A 17,050-nucleotide genomic window follows, 5' to 3' on the forward strand; every position below is an offset into this window, starting at 1 on the left:
TGCTAATTACAGTACTTTGTGTTCACCTGTTTCGCTTTGTTTTCCTGGTATAGTACTAGGATTTGAACACTTACAGTTTTTTTGGTTTCTTGGGTGTGAGTGTGTGTGAGAGAGAGAGAGAGAGAGAGAGAGAGAGAGAGAGAGAGAGTGTGTGTGTGTGTGTGTGTGTGTGTGTGTGGCAAAGTCTTTCTTTGTCCAGTACCCATCTCCAACTGCATTTCTCCTATCTATGTCTCCCAGTAGCTGGGGTCATAGATGCATACCACTATACTTAGCTTGTTGGTTGCAATGAGGTCTAGCTTTTTGCTTCAGGAGGGCCTCAAAAGTAATCCTCCAAATCTCCACCTCCTGAGTAGTGAGGATTATAGGCATGTGCCACCATACCTAGTTTCATTTGACTTCTTGCTAAAACTGAGGATATTTAAAATAATTAAAATCCATAAGAACAAGTCTTGGGCTGCAGACTTAAGGGTACAATACTTACACATTCAGGTCTGAACTTGAATGCACAAATAAATAAGCGACCCCCACTATGAAATGCTGAATTTGCCCTTGAACTTTTAGCTTACTAAAATATTCAAGAACTATTTGTTGATTCTCTGCTATGGAATCAGATACCATTCTGGGAATTTTAGGAGATGCAGAGATAAACTTGGCAGAGCTCTTATATTTAAGTTACAGTGCAAAAGTAAATAATCACAGAACGCTCTCAAGAATCAACATGTTAGCATGCTATATTTTCTGACCTGTACATATTCCTAAGTTGTATGCATAGAAGTGGCTTGGGTTGGGAAGTTAGGAGGAGGACAGCAGTAAACCTGAAATGATATTTAGCAAGTCTTTAAACACCTCACTGAGCTCTCTCACTGAGCATTCTCTGGGTCCCGCAATCCATACAGTACCCTACGTGCAGGACCATCATGGCCCAGAGGGGAGACTGAGACTTAGAGGGAGTTGAGTAACTGGTCCAGGGCTGTACAGCTAACATAACCACAATGAAACCAGCCTGGTCTGGGCCCAAGGCCATTCTCTCTTTAATATCCTATAGTGCTAAAGGGAACCACAGGGGAGTCTGGGACGGGCTTTAGAATCAGGAAACAAGTGCTACAGGTCAGAAAGCTGTGCCATATACTCCAGTCAGGAAGGAAGAGGTAGCCGGCTCCATGGTAGGGGCCACTTCTCAAAGGCCACCAAGTGACCTGCTCTGGACTACATCATAACCACCAGCTGCTGAGGCGGTTAAAAATGCAGACTGTGGGGCGGGGGAGGGGCGGGGAGCCAGATCAGTGAAGAAAATGAAGCTCCTATCTCTTGAGTACCCTGCTGAGGACAAGGGACAAGCTGAGGAACTGGAACCCTAACCAGGGGGCACAGGGGACATAGCCTAAAAGGCTTCAAATGCAGGAAGTATTATCTGTAAGCCCACGAAGGCCAGTTAAGAACAAAATACCCAATTTTCCTCATCCCAGAATTTTCCTGGCCCTAACCTGTCCCTTCTAGACACATATTCCTGTATTTGATAAGTTCTTTGCAAAGATAAACATTACAAAAAAGGAGAGCTGGGAATGTGGCTTAGTGGTAGAGTGCTTGCCTAACATGCATGAATCCCTGGGTTCCATTCCTTAGTACCACATGCATAGAAAAAGCCAGAAGTGGTGCTGTGACTCAAGTGGTAGAGCTTTAGCCTTGAGCAAAAGAAGCTCTAGTCCCAGGACTGGCCAAAAAAAAAAAAAAAAAAGACAAAAAAAGGATCTTTTTGTGAGTTGTGTTCATTGGGAAGCATCCCCTGTGAGTAGTCACCATCTTCTAAACTACTTGACATTATCAGCAAGTCAGAGCACAGCTAACGACAACAATAAAGCAGTGCTAGAAGAGATACAAACTGACATGGAACAAGCCATGACTGTCTGGTAGAGAAGAAGGAAACCTACCTAAGAGTGGCCATTTATGTATGATGGTATTTGTCAAGATGGTAAAAGTAACAGCCGAACCATCCCTATCCCTGAGTAGGAGACCGGTTGAGTAAATTGTCAAGAAATAACAGGACATGTGAAGCAGCAAATTCAATACCATTCAGTACTGTGGAGTGCTACTATGGAAAGAAGTGTGTGATTCCTCGTTAGTAGCACATGTACTGTTACATGTGAAGAAACCATGTCACTGTGGACTGGCAGGTAGCTGGCTCATTGTATCTTCCTGTTCTTATTTTTCTAGTCTTTTCATTTTCCATGAGGACAGATGAACTGGCAAAGCGGGGAGGTCTGTGACCACGGAGCCACAGGGCTGAGCAATGACTGAGCTGAGGAAGTGAGCCAGGCGAGGCCCGGGTCTAGCCCTCATCCTCCTTTGGGTTGCCTCCTTGGCTTTGCAGGAAGTAGCCAGCCGGCAGCTTCCCTTTTGGGACAAGGCACAAAGGCACCACAGGACCAGTAATGTGCTGGACTGAGGGAGAAACCAGCGATACCCCCACCGCAGTGCAGCAAGGCCCAAAAGCCTTGGCTGGAGTCTGTGGCACGGAGCAGACGGGTCTCAGCCAGGGCCAAGAAACCAATGACACTAGAAGAGGTGGCTCCATCCTCACAGGAGACGACTTGCTGTCCCACTGCTGTTTCGCTAGCCTGGAATTCTCCCGCTCTGCGGGGAAGTTAAGAGAAGAGGAACTGGGAGCCAGAAGGACACAAACACCTCGTCTTCCTTGTCTGGCAGCTCCCTCCTTTCTGCGGCCATCCGGAATCTCAGTGCCGCTTCCTCCACTCTGTGTTCTGCTCCAGTCACACCTTCCTCCTGTCTCTAGGGACGTGTTTGAAACCCTTGTCAACTGTTGCCCTCTGCCTCTTGGAAAAGATATAAACTGGCACCTAGGTCCATCCCCCTACTATTACCCCAGCCACACTCAGGCACCCAACTTCCTATGACCAGAAATCAGGCAAGAATCACAAAGAACCAAAACCACCCTTGAAAACCCCTAATTCAAGTCAAACATGGTGGCACATGCCTGTAGTCTCAGCATTTGTGATGCTGAGGCAGAAAAAATGCAAGTTCAAGGCTTGCAATCACGTGGTGCATATGTTAACTGACCCTTAATTATCGCTTACACATCTACTTCCACTAGGCCATGGCTCTGGAGCATACTCCAACACGGAACTCAGCACACAGCAGAGAGGGAGCAGACACTAAAATACTAGCACAGGTTGCCAACTGGGCTGTGGTGTTCATTTGTCCTTACTTGCCATTCGTCCTTGGCACAGGTGACCCCTCTTTAGCCAGGCAGCTTGTAGCTTGAACTCCCTGAACCATCCAGGCCATAGAATGCCGCATTTGAAGCAAGTAGTTTACTCCTGGTTGGCAGAGTTATGTCTGACACACTTTGAGAATGCAAAGCACAAGCTACTGTGTATCAACACCAGCCAGGTGGCCACTGGTCCTGTCTGCAGTGCAGATAAAAATTGCGATTGTTCCTATCTTTATCACTCAGAAGTACAATATAAGAAAGTAAAAACAATCAGCGCTATGTTTAGCCCTTGTGCTTCCCCGCTTCATGCAGGGAACAGAAAGCAATTTGTTGGGTCAGGTCACCAGACAAAAGCAACAGGAATAGAAGCTAATTTTTAGTGGCAAACTGCCCCACGAGTTAGGGCCCAACGTCACACTGCACAAAGGCCTTGGAAGGGCTCTGGGAAGAGGATACCAGGAGCCCCCACCCCGCCATTCAATATCACTTCTGCACAAACAACTATAACTCTTCCAAAAGTGACAAAGGCCATGGCCCTGGGGAGTCCATGAGCCCGGTCACTTGACGTGGTAGAAAGGGCGTGTCCCTGGGTTCCAATTCAGCTCTGCAGGCTCCTTATGCTCTCAGAACCGCTGAGAGAAGAAAACAGCAGAGCAGTGGAGGGCTTGCAACAGGCTCTCAGAAATTCTAACCATCACCATGATAAGTGCAATGTGGCAGTACTGGAAACGTGCCTGCTTTTGAGGTTTGGTCTTCAGCACTGGGTACCACTCTTGTACACTCAGGCTAGAAAGGAGATCCGTACTTGCTGCACTAGGATTTCCCAAAATGAGATTTCTGGACTACCTGCAGGACCACAGGGGACAGGGTACTCAAAAGCCGAGTCCTTGGCCCTGTCTGTGGCCCTGACTCTGATCTCGTAAATAATAAGAACTTCTTGGGAGCAGGAATCAGCATTTTAATCAACACTCCAGGTCCCAAAGGGGCCGAGCATCACGGCTGTGGGCCACAGGCTGTACAGGGCCTGTCAGAATGACAGTTTGCCCAGAATGCCCACCCACATTGAGAAGCTTCTAGTGAGACAACGATTCTGGTCTCTACAGATATGAATATAAAACATCACTGAGAATTGGCTGCGGAGGGTAAGGAGACTGTTGTGCTTTGACATTAGCCAATTGTAAGTAGCAGACAGGAGCTGGGCGCCGGTGGCTCACGCCTGTAATCCTACTCAGGAGACTGAGATCTGAGGATTGTGGTTCAAAGCCAGCCCCGGAAGGAAAGTCTGTGAGACTCTTTTATTTATTTATTTTTTGGTCCAGTCATGGGGCCTGGGCGCTGTCTCTCAGCTCTTCAGGTCAAGGCTAACGCTCTACCACTTGAACCACAGCACCACTTCCGGCTTTTTTCTTTTTTGCTTATGTGGTGCTGAGGAATCAAACCCAGGGCCTCATGCATGCAAGGCAAGCGCTCTACCACTGAGCCACCTTCCCAGACCCTCTGTGAGACTCTTATCCCCGTGACCAACAAAAAGGGGGGGAGAGGAGTGGGGGAGGTGGGAGAGGGAAGGGATAGTAGGAGAAAAACAAAGGAGGGGGTAACAATGTTTGACAAGAAATGTAGGGGCTGGGAAGGTGGCTCAGTGGTAGAGCACTTGCCTTGCATGCTCGAGGCTCTGGGTTCGATTCCTCAGCACCACATAAGAAAAAAGCCGGAAGTGGCGCTGTGGCTCAAGTGGTAGAGTGCTAGCCTTGAGCTGAAGAGCTGAGGGACAGCACCTAGGCCCAGAGTTCAGGCCCCACGACTGGACCCAAAAAAAAAAAAAAAAAAAAGAAATGTACTCATTACCTTATTCATGTAACTGTAACCCCTCTGTACAGCATCTTTACAATAAAGTAAAAAAAAAAAAAGTAGACGGCCTGGGAATGTGGCTCAGCTGTAGAGTGCTTCATGCATGTCTGGCATGCATGAAACCCTGGGTTCAATTCCTCAGTGCCACGTAAACAGAAAAGGCCAGAAGTAGAGGCTGGGAAGGTGGTTCAGTGGTAGAGCGCTTGCCTTGCATGCCTGAGGCCCTGGGTTCGATTCCTCAGCACCACATAAGAAAAAAAAAAAAAGCTGGAAGTGGCGCTGTGGCTCAAGTGGTAGAGCACTAGCCTTGAGCTGAAGAGCTGAGAGACAGCGCCCAGGCCCAGAGTTGAGGCCCCACGACTGGATCCTCCCCCCCCACCCCCGCAAAAAAAAAAAAAGTAAAGGCCAGAAGTGGCACTGTGACTCAAGTGGTAGAGTGCTAGCTTTGAGCACAGAAGTTCAGGGACAATGCCCAGACCCTGAGTTCAAGCCCCAGGACTGGCCAAAAAAAAAGTGGACAATGGAGAAGGCTCACTTGGCCTTTTGAGTCCTTATTAGTCAGGGTTTCACAGGCCATGGAGGGGCTTCCTTCTCAGGGGCACAGCCGGCCTTGATGAGAGCCACTGGCAGAGACGTTTGAGGGTATCTACTTCTGAACAGAAGTCTTCCCCCTAGCCCTGACCACAGTACAGCTTGCTGGCACCTGAGCACAGGCACACTCTAGGTCATCCCAGTTGCTTCAACTTTTGGGAGCATCCAAAGCTTCTCCATGACATGCCACACCTACCATCACAAGTCTCAAGCTTACCCAGGAGCAAGTCCATGGTGTGCAACTTAACACACTGCCTACCAATGGAAGAGTGAACCCCAACTCCCTTACAAAGGAACTCCTTACAAAGGAGTCAGGGCCTCTTCCAAAGCCGTGACTAAATACCGGGTGTGTATAGGTAAAGACTCAGTTCCTCACATTCACTTACAAAACCTGGTCCTGCCATCCTCTGACTAAGGAGAGAACGAGGCCACTGTGTGCACAGAGCTCGAAGAAAGAAAAACAAGCAGAGGAACACGAATAGCGTTTGACCTCAAGTGTTCTTGTTTCCATTTCTGTCCTTAGACTTGGGGGAAATCTCCAGAGGCCTAGATTCTTGGGGGACTGGAAACCTTCTTATGTTCAAAAGATGGAAGAGTTTCATGTCCATGGAGATTTCAGCACTGTTTCAGAGGCTCTCTTAAAGTGGTAGAATCATAGAGTGCAGTTTCTGGAATAGGGTACGTTTCTTGTGTCCAAAGACACAAGCTTCAACAGTCTTGTCACCCAGGGAGCAAGCCAAACTGACTCAACTCCAGCGTTTCTCACGTCTGACGGTGCTGACAGTGAGTTCCTCTCCCCTGCCCCGGGCCATGGGTGTGCTATCTTGGCCTCAAGGCTGCTTGCTTTGGGTGGAAGCTCACCAACCCTATCTTTTCCTATGGGAAACTCAGAGAACGGAGGTATCTTTTGGAAGTAGTTTTGCTCAACTCTTACAGGAAGATCTTTGCTAAATTCTTCTTGACAAGTTCCCCACAATGGTGTCATCTGTACTTTTTTTTTGGCTAGTCCTGGGGCTTGAACTCAGGGCCTGGGCACTGTCCCCCTGAGCTTCTTTTGTTCAAGGCTACCACTCTACCACTTGAGCCACAGTGCCACTTCTGGCTTTTTCTATGTATGTAGTACAGTAATCAAACCCAGGGCTTCAGGCATGCTAGGCAAGCACTCTACCACTAAGTCACCTTCCCGGTCCTCATTTGTTCTTTAATGGAGCTCAAAGCCCACAGGCTCCTCTTGAGACAACTCAGAGCTGTGTCAGAACCTTCGGCCTCCCTGCCTAGGCCTCAGCCTCTGGCGCTTGCCTCCAGCTGCAAAGGATGACAAAATTGTGACTGTATGTGGTTTAGAGAGTGACACAAGCCAACAAGTTCCTCACACAGCCTCCAAGGGACAAGGGGTTTGGCTGGCTGGAGATGACGCTTCATAAGGCCGGGTCTGAGGCAGTCTGTGGGACACGGACAAAGCTGGTGGCAAGTGGCCAACAGGGCCCTCTCCTCACCAGCAGGGAGGAGATGGCCCAGGACAGCTGCCACCACTTCTGAGAAGTCTTTGCTTTTAAAAAAAGAGAGGCCTGGTGGGATTGCCAAGGTTTAAAACTAACAAAAGAGCACAGACCTCAGTTTCTCCCATCTCTACAAAGTGAACAGTGACAGCCCTTTTAGCTTTAACCTCTGATTCCCCTACCTCCCCCACCCAAGGAGCACTGACAAATGTAGAGGAGGGAGAGAAAAGCTAGTATTTGCTATGGCAGCAAAAGCTGTGAAGGGAGGGAAGGTCAGGTTGGTCCATCTTCTCAGATTCCTTCCTGGAGTGGGTGTGTCTGGAGTGTGTGAGTGGGCAGTCCTCTAAAATCCTGCACATAGCAAGGCTGGATGACCAGCCTAGAGACTGGCAGTAGGGGCAGTTCTTCAGGAAATTGGCAATAGATGCCTATTAACTGGTCATTAACTTCTGGGCTTTTTGCTGAAGAGGAAAAATGCAATTGTGTCTAACATAATCATGGGTTGTCCAGAAAGAGCGCTTGGAGGCAGTTCCCATGTTCCCTATGAATATTCAATCAGCAAGAGGGACAGCCCTGACTTAAACCTAACCTGTAAGCCCACTGCCATGCTTTGGAGTTGGGCCAGGCTGTCTCCTAGCTTGACTGTCTTTCAATGAAAGGCATACCAAAGACTGTGTACAGTGGGCATTCCTGTCCTCTGGCACCTTCACAGCCCGTGCCTGCCCAGGTCGGCCCCGCCTCCAGGAGAAGTGGTCCAGCAGGCTCCCTTCCTTCCACCTGTCACTGACAATTCCATTCCTGCTTCCATTCTGAACACTGCTCCTGAAACCAGTGAGTGACTGAAAGCACTCTATGCTGACAAATCTTGTACTATATCTTAGCAATATAAAAATCACATATGACCACAATAATGTCGATTTAAGACCATATGGTCTTAAATCCTACACATGCTCATACAAGTATATACAGCTACAATTGTTTGTAATGCAACCAATCTCAGGCTAGCAAGTTAATAAGCAGGTTCCTCTAGGAGAGACACCTTGGGCCAAATGAGTGTGGTTCAGAATGGCCATCGTTGGCAGACAGCAGGGCTGAGAACAAAATGGCCTGTACAGTCTGATTTTCTTAGTGCTCACTGTCATTCTGCTTCATTCATTCGATTCATTTTTCTAAGACATGGAAAACATTTATTTAGGCCACGAATGCCAGCTTCTTCACACAAGGTGTGACCACAGACATTTCTGGTGACAGTGGCCAAGTTAAAAGACCAAAAGCTACCAGAATCTCCAAGTGAAATCTCTCAATCTCCCACAGCTTAATACAGCCACCTGGTTTCTCTATGGAAATCTACCCCGAGAGGGCCCCGGAGAACAACCCTTTTATGTGCAGAGAGACTTTAACAGCCAAGTAATTAAACCCTGAGCGTAAGGGTTTATAATTAAAATGCTGACAAACCTGAACTAGAGTGGCATAAGGTGGGCTGCTATAATGTTTTTACAATTCCTTTTTATACATAATGTATAATCCTTCCGCTCAAGTTTCCTCTATGTTCTTTGCCTGTGAAATAATTTACATTAATAAATAATTTATTACCATAACTCCTAAAGTAATTATGGGTTTCCATGCGATTTTTTTTTTAGCATATGAATTGTTTTGTTCTCTGTCCATGGACTAGTATTTACAAGACTTTTCCTAGTGGCCTTTTTGAAATAATTGGTATGGCCCTTGCTTTCTTGCAGCTTTAAGTGATTTCCAGGTCTTCTCTCTGCCTGAACGGTGGGGAAAATGGAATGTGTGGTATCCATTGTCCCCATGACACAGAACTCATTAAATGACTGCAATTAACCGAGGATGGTGAATGAAGCCTGTTCTCACCCCACTTGCCCTGCTACAACAAGGAAGACCAAACTGGTACCCGAATGACCCTGCACCAGCACCTCCCAGAGTAAGTGGCAGAGCATCAGGGACTACTTCCATGTTAGGCTTTGCGTGTAGCCCCTTCCTGGCCCACGGGGAGTCACACCAGGAACAGGGGGTGGAGCCCTGCCTGGCTAGCTGACCAGAGGATGGGCTGTACCACAGAGCTGCCACCTGACCCTTGCTTCCTGTGACAAGAACACAATTCTCACTCATAGATGGCTCTTCCCCAGACAGCTGCTTGCTGCGGAAATTCTGCTTGAGCAGAGAAGGTGGGCTGGGGGTGACCTGGGAGATGAGAAAGGAAACTGAAAGGCAGGGGTGGCCTCCGATAGAAGGAGCAGCGACAAGGCCAGGCTGGAGCCCTAATGAGGGCCCTGGGCTGGGCTCTCCTCTGCCCACTTTCTCCCAGCCACATTTCACCCTCGCTTTGTTCTCTCCTCAAAATTGGAAAAGTACAAAAACACTTCATTGGATCAAGTTTCCAAACCAGGGTGTGGGGGTCAAGGATAGAAAAGGAGCCTGGGACCCCACTTCAATCAACTGCAAAGCATACTTTTTAAAAAATGTTGGGAGCCCTGGATTATATTGTAATGAGCCCATTTTATCTAAGTGGGTGCAGAGGAGGTTCTGCCAACTGGAAGGCTGGTGTTCCACACAGCAGCAGCAGAACTCACCCCTGTACTCCCACCTCTAAGACACTTGCCAGGATTTTCTTCGGGACATTTATGAAACATGAACTCATGCTGGCTTCCAGCTAGGACCCTTGCCTGGAGTTAGGAGGGAAAAACCCTGAGCCACAGGGCCAACTGCCCCCAGCTCTCATGGGAGAATTCCACTGATCAAGGCCAGCACTGAGCCCTTTATCTGCAGGAGACAGGCTGGGGGCTGGTGATTATAATAATTTGGCACTTTATCTCTGCTCAGCATTGTCCAGTGCTGGAAGGGCCCAAAACTCTCTTGAAAAGTCTGGCCGGCCCCTTGGGGTGTTCTCTTCCCTGCTATTGAAAGGGAGGCACACCCAAGATGAAATCTCACTGCCTGGGGTGCACTCCCAGTTTGTGTCAGCAGTGCAAGGTGAGGCCATGAAACCTCCATTCACACACTCAATGGGCTGGGGCGGTAATGTGATCCTGCATCAACTCCACTGAACTCAGAGAGGCCTCTGACAGCTGCCACTCCTGCCTGAGCAGGTGTACAGAAGGGATGGAGGCAAGAGAAACCTATGGGGTACTGCACCTCTGTGTCCTCACAACACCTATGCTTTGTTAGAGGAGATGACAAGCACAGAAGATGGGAAACGTGTCCTTTCAGCTATCTCCATCTTGGCAGATGGCCCAGGCCACAGGGAATTCCTTGTCATTTTCCCCACCAGGCAGAAAGCTACTTGTGGGGAGGCCAGGGTCCCATTCACTCTGCCCTGTGCTCAGCACCTGGCACTAGATTCACAGTTACTGTTTCTAAAACAAGTCCCTGAAGTAGCTGGGTAACACATGCTGTCACATAGGAAAGGGTTCTCCTGAACTGAGGAGACTGGGCTGCAAAAAGATGAGGCATGTGGGGGAGAGAGGCGGAGCAGGGCCCAAACATGCCACTGAGTCACCACCTGGTCCCCTGGCTGGCAGGGCCTCAGCCCTGACCGACAGGGCCTGTGGAAGAGAAGAGTTAGTGGGAGGTACTGGGACAGGGAGAGAAGACTTCCAAAAGGGCCACTCTGTAAACCAGAGTCTGGAGATGTGCTCAGTACCTCCCGGATGCCCTGGGCCTTGCTGGTAGGAAGCAGGATGCTGGGTCTCGCAGTCTCAGTCAGACCATCCTGGGCAAACTGAGCTTGTGGCTACATGTCTCCCTCCCCAAGGCCACAGCCTGCACAGGGGAAGACTCACCTATACTCCCTTTTCCTAAGGTGCATGATGGGGAGTGAGTTCCCCAGCAGGGGCTGAAGTGCCTTTTAACTGTGTGAACTAGAGAGCTCTGTTCACAACAGGTTGTACAGTCCTCAAGAGCCGACAAGGTGGGTGCCGGCACAATGGCCATTCTGCTGAGGAAGAAAGTGAGGCCCAGGAAAGTTAGCAACTCAGCATGATTAGATTATAGGAGCCCCAACGCTGCCATCACAGGCCCTCGATGGTCTGCCTTATTGCAGCTCACACAGTAGAAACACCAGGGAAGCACAATGGAGGAGCAGCCTGGACATCCAGGCCACCATCCTCATGCCCGGCTCCTGGTCTGCTCTGCTGGAACTGCAATCTGGGGTGGGGTGGGTGTGCACAGAGCTCCTCCTCTTTCTCAGCATGCTAAGGAAGGTAGCTCAGCTCTACACCGTCCCAGTGTTCAGAGCAGCCAGCAGGTTTCTAGGCCTTGTGCAGGGGGGATGGGGGTTGTGATGCTCCGAACCATCAAGGAGGCATACAATTAATTACATGGAAACAGGTGTCACATTTTAGGGAAAGCAAGGCCCAGCAATCTTCTCCCTTCACTTCCTCTGCCTGGAAGAAAATGGTGGCCATAATATCAGAGAAGACTTGTGAAGGAAGCAAAAGATCTTCTCCCCATCTGAGCCAATTCTGCCTCCCAAGGTACCTTAGGGAGAGTGTCAGTTTATTGGGCCTCAGTTTCCCCTACAAGAACGAGTACCTGCCTGACCCTGAAGCTGCGAACAAGGAGCCCAACACAGCTGTGCCCGCCAGCACAGTGCCCAACACAGACCCAGTGCCCTCCACACCTGTGGTCTCATCTACAAGAAGAACCTCAAAAGAAGGAAAACAGGGGAGGGAGGAGTTGGGCAGGTGGGGAAAAACAAAGGAGGAGGTAACAATGCTCGACAGGAAATGTACTCATTACCTTACTCATGTAATTGTAACCTCTCTGTGCAGTATCTTCACAATAAAAAAAAATTTTTTTTAAAGAAGGAAAAGAAGCCACTGGACACACAGTGAAAGGGCAAAGAAAAGAAGGCAAGGATGATGTCACAAGCCCCACAAAGACTGAATCTGAAAACCCAATTGTCTAAAAGCCTGTCTCTGACTCTTTGCAGATGTCAAAACCCATGTGGCAGGACATCCTAAAGAGACTTAGACAGCTGAAGGAGACCCTGTACCGTATCATGACTACCAAGAAATCCACATCAGCAGCACGCTTATTACTGCCCCAAAAGAAAGAGCAATTGTCCCAAGTACAGAAACGGGATGCAGGCACCTTTCTAGGAGGCATATCAGCAATACGAACCAAGACCCTTAATACGGTCGAGGGCCTCTGACCTCTCTGTTCCCCTCCTGGGAACAATCTGAAGCAACAGTCCAAGAGACAAAGACTCAGACACTGAAAATTACTGTTAACTATAACAACAAATTCAACAATCAACCCAATGACGACAAAAGTTCCACCCTTCAAGACATTTTGATAAGCTGCACAAGTTGGTACTACAGACGATTAGCATGCATGGGGAATGAATCACTGTCATGCTGTGGGAACTACCAAGTGAAAAAGCCAACAAATGCAGTTTATATAATCATATGTTCAATGCAAAAAACAAATATACACGGGATTTTCAGCGGTAGGTGTCACTGGGAATTGAAGCTATAAGAGACTTTTTAAAATTTCCTATACTTACGGTGCACATTCTGAATTAAAAAATCATCACGAAACATTTTAATAATCAGACAGAAGGCTCAAGGTTAAGAGCAGGACATGGCATTTTTCTGTCCTTTCATTCACCTGTCCCACCAGCCCCCTGGTCCACTTGGGAACTGCTGGGGACCAAAACAGAACACACGTAAGAGTCGGGTGCTCTTCTGAAACCTGGGTGCAGACAGGTTTGCTCCGGGCTTCTCACCTGGCTGGAAGGACTAGAGGAGAACGACCCACGCAGCACGGCTACTCACCCATAATTCCACAAGAGAAAAGGGTAGGTCCTTGACTCATCTTCTTTGGCGTGTGCTGAAAACAACCAGAAAAGCTATTCACTCTTCAAGTCATCAGAAGCACGTTTGCACATGACTCTGCACTCATCTCTTGTTAAAGTCACAATTAAGGAGGAATTGCCCTTTGCCAGTGTGGGTTGGGGAAGGGAGAAGAAAATATCCCAAGAGACACTATCTGTGCAGGATCAGGCCTGGATTCTTTTTTTCAAGTCTCCAGAGAGTTATGGACCTGTTAGATGAAAGGGGTTGAAGAACACACAGAAAGCCTGTGGCTTCTGCCATGAGAGGCTTTCTCCACTCAGGTGGGGGGGGTGAGCACAGGAGATGGTGCTGGGAACAGTTGGACAAACTGGGGAGAGGCTGAGCAGCGAAGGGCAGGGGGTCCTCTCCCACTGCCAATCCCTGGCTGGGAGATGCAGGACAGCACTTTTCCATCTGGAAGCACTGGCCTGGCCTCCACAGCTGCTCCACTCATCCCCTCTGAACTGAAGCAAAAGTTCACTGGTTCCACTGAGTCTCAATCTGAGAGCTATGGCTTCCGGTCTGAGCGCCATACTGCCACACAGCTTCCCTTTCCACTGTCAGCATTCTCCATCTTCCCTTCAGCCCACCTGAGCCTCATCTGAACACCATGGCCACTGCCTGAAAACCAGGCCAAGCAAGCCTACAAGAGCCCAGGACCTAGGCACTTGCCCCATGGCTACAGAGCAAGCTGGGTGTGGAATATTCTGGGGGTTCCTTGTGCAAGCTGGTATCCAGGTCAAGGGGCCTGTTCTGCCAGCTTGTGAGGAGGGAGGCACTCAGGAACCCAGGAAGGTCTGCCTCAAGCATTCCAGAGACCACCTGCTCAGTCTCTCATTTAGCATCCTCCTGCTTGGTAAATAGGAATGGCAGCTGTTCATAGGTAGGCCGTATTAAGGCTGAGCATGAGACGGTAAGCGATCTCAACCCCAGACAAAGCAGCCTACCACACAAGACTGCGGCTTGAAAAGCACTCCCGCCCTACCCCATGACAGGAACAGGCCAGTCTTCAGGGCTGAGAAGTGGGTAGGAGCCCAGGCCCTGGCTCTTTTAAGTCCTGGAAGGTGGGTGGGACTGACTAGGAACACCTGGCCCGCCCAGATAAGAGGGTGGCAAGCGCCTGGCACCAGCTCCCTCACCCCATCCCTGTCTGCCCCATCTGAGAACCTTTGTACTTGGTCGGCAGTGCATTTATCCGATGGGGCTATTAAGGGTCCGTTTTGACCAGCATGGAGACACAGAGGTGACGGAGGACCTCCACTTTGTGGAGATCATAGTCACACAGACAAATCATTACACAGGGAGAATAGGGCTGAAAAACAATGTGCTGAGTAGGAATGCAAGTCAGGGCTATCTTTCTGGGAATACCCAATGGACCAGAAGGCACTGGGCATCTCCTTGGTTTAAAACAATCCTTATACTATCCAACAGCTTAGTCTCTTAGATTCCAAGCAGCCACCCATGGGAATATCTAGGAAGAGTAAAAGACAGCAGCAACTGCCTTCCTTCCAGCCAGTATGGTTAACACTGCAAGATGCACAGTTGAAAACCACACCGCAGTCACCCAATAGAGAGCAGGTGACAAATACACAGGAGCTTGCCAATGGGACCATGTCACCCACACAGCCAACTGCACAGCCTGAGAAACCAGGCAGGCCCCTTTTTCTAGGGGAAGTGTTCAGAGGGAGAAACGGGGCTTGTCCTCTGCCAGGTGCCTGGCCTGCCATAGGAGACAAGCTCCTGGTATTCAAGATAGTACATACAGGTAAAGTTCAACCCCCTCACCCTGTGTGGGCCAGATAGGGAAGGCACTGGGCTGTGTCCTCTCTGAAGTCCACACCAGGGCCAGCAAGCAGAAATCAGGACAGCTGGTGTAACCTGTGCTCCACTTGCAAGCAGGAGCCACAGAAGAGGGTTTGGGCTTTACACACAAAAGCAGGAAGCAGAGTCACCTTCTGCCCATCAGCGGGGTTCCCTTTATGTTCCACTCACCACATGACCGAGGCTGTGGGCCAGGGGTTCAGAGCCAATCCACCAAAGAAAGCCTTCGGCCTGCTCTGAGCACCTGCTTTCCAGGACCTCCCAGGCTCTAGCCCTTCCTGGGCATGATCAACCCATTCTTTTCTGGGCCCAAAGCTCTCTGCGAGTTGGCCAGAGGTAGTCCTTGTTGCTTACAACGAGGAATGTTGGACAGTTTCATGCCAGAACTCAAGGTGAGATTGAGGCCCTCTCTTGCTTTCTGAGCCATCTGTGCAGTGAAGCTGACTATGACCAGGCCAGAACATCTTGTTTACAACGTTTTCCCAGAGTATGAGGTCCAAGCTTCTCCTGACCATTGGCAGGGTTTTCCCAGAACCCACTTCACAAGAACAAAGTAGCACCCAGGACCTCCTGCTGACTCCAAGCTGACAGAATCTTTCTAGTCCCAGTCTACCAAGAACGAGATAACATTCCCATCAGTGTGTCCCATTCCTGCAGCTGTCTTTCCATTTCTAATTCTTCTGACCCTCCACCACAGCAGGGCCCCCACACACCAAGGACAGCAGCGCCCTGGTGGAACTTTCAGCCCTGAAGCTGCCCAAGACATCGAGACTGCAGACACACACACTGTGTGCCTATATTGATAATTGCATATGATCCACAAATGTTATAAACACTCAAGTGGCCCATAGCAGAACAAAGGGTTCTCCACCTTTTGGGGGCAACAGGCACCCATGCCTGAGAAGCAGTAAGATGTCAATTGAGAAAGGAAGGAGACCCAGACCCAAGCAGGAAACAGCACCCTTGGGGGCAGCGGTGAAGGATGCTGGTGGATCTGGCAGCCCTGGCTTCGGGGTACCTCCGCCTGAGGAGCCCTGGGATGTCTTCCTATCCAGTGTAAAACACATCAGCACTCCTTGGACTCTGTATAGTTCTAACTCCAGCCAGCCTGTGGCCTTCCAGGGATGGAGCTGTGAAACAGACCTGCCAACTCAGCCCGTGCAGGCATGTGAAGTGGCTGGGCACAAGGCCTCACATAGCCACGACTCTTCAGAGTGGACAAGCACCTTCACCCTGGCATACCAATCTGACAAGTGCAGGAGGAAGAGCCTCCTCTACCTATCTGATCAGCCTTTGTGGAAACAACTGGGGGTTGCTGGGGCAAGTCAGACAGCCAGGAGCCACGCACCACCCTCTGCCTGGGAGCAACCTGTTGTCAGCCCCCTCTGATCCAGAGAGGACTGACAGAAGGCCAGGCCTGGCCAAGAGGGGTGGTCACTCTGGAAACGAGAGAATGGGCCACTGGCTTATGCGTGGGCGCATGGGAAGAAGCTGGGGGAGCGCAGGGCTCCAGGGTCAAATGTCTGGGCTGCCTTCCAGAAGCAGCAGCTAATGTTAGAACATGAAAAGGAAGAGCTCGCTCGGCAGAGGAAAGCAACCAGGCAGAGTGGGGAAGGGAAGCTCACACCATCATGGCTGCCATGTGAACAAGCTAGCCAGAGCTACAGACACAGCCTGTACCCTCTAGCCATTGCTCCCAAGCAGACAGGCCTCTACGCCTAGAGAATGGATGCCTGTCAATTCTTTTACTTTTTCCTACCCCTTCCTTGAGAGTAGGTAGGGTCAGTTATGTTGTCAGCAGCATTTAGTTTCTTAAAAAGGAGAATAAAGGAGCCATTGCAGGCACTCCTGGGACAGAGGCCATCTCGAGTCTCACAGGCCCTAGTGCAGCAGCTTTGGGCTCTCCTCGTCCAGCAGGCCCACATACCAGGAGATCTTCTCTCCTAGGAGTAGGAGTGGCCAGGGGTGAGGGAGGCCTTAGTCCTAGGGAATCCCAAAGTGACCTGACTTACGCCATTCTTGGCCTCTCCAGAATTATATTGCTAATTACATCCTAATCGCAACCCTCACTTCTGCTTTCTTCTTGATCTGACTAGAAGTAAGAGAAACTGCTTTCTGTCTTTCCTGTTGTCAATGTGAAGCCAATGTTACCAGGGTGCGCCATGACTGACCCCAACAGCATTCTCTGCTGCTGCTCA

At 49.7% G+C, this 17,050-nt stretch overlaps 1 protein-coding gene across 4 annotated transcripts in view; it reads right to left on the bottom strand.

The window, feature by feature from the left end:
- The window catches only part of Fam53b (family with sequence similarity 53 member B), a 106,800-nt gene that overhangs the window by 50,253 nt on the left and 39,497 nt on the right, over positions 1–17,050 (bottom strand). For all 4 annotated transcript variants that reach the window (XM_042701370.1, XM_042701371.1, XM_042701369.1 and 1 more), the window contains one exon: positions 12,972–13,026. In XM_042701370.1, coding sequence (XP_042557304.1) covers positions 12,972–13,026 — 55 coding nt within the window. The remainder of the gene's footprint in view (positions 1–12,971; positions 13,027–17,050) is intronic.

The sequence above is a fragment of the Dipodomys spectabilis genome, unplaced genomic scaffold (assembly GCF_019054845.1).
Source record: "Dipodomys spectabilis isolate Male_0828 unplaced genomic scaffold, ASM1905484v1 ptg000289l, whole genome shotgun sequence".
NCBI classification, from domain to species: domain Eukaryota; kingdom Metazoa; phylum Chordata; class Mammalia; order Rodentia; family Heteromyidae; genus Dipodomys; species Dipodomys spectabilis.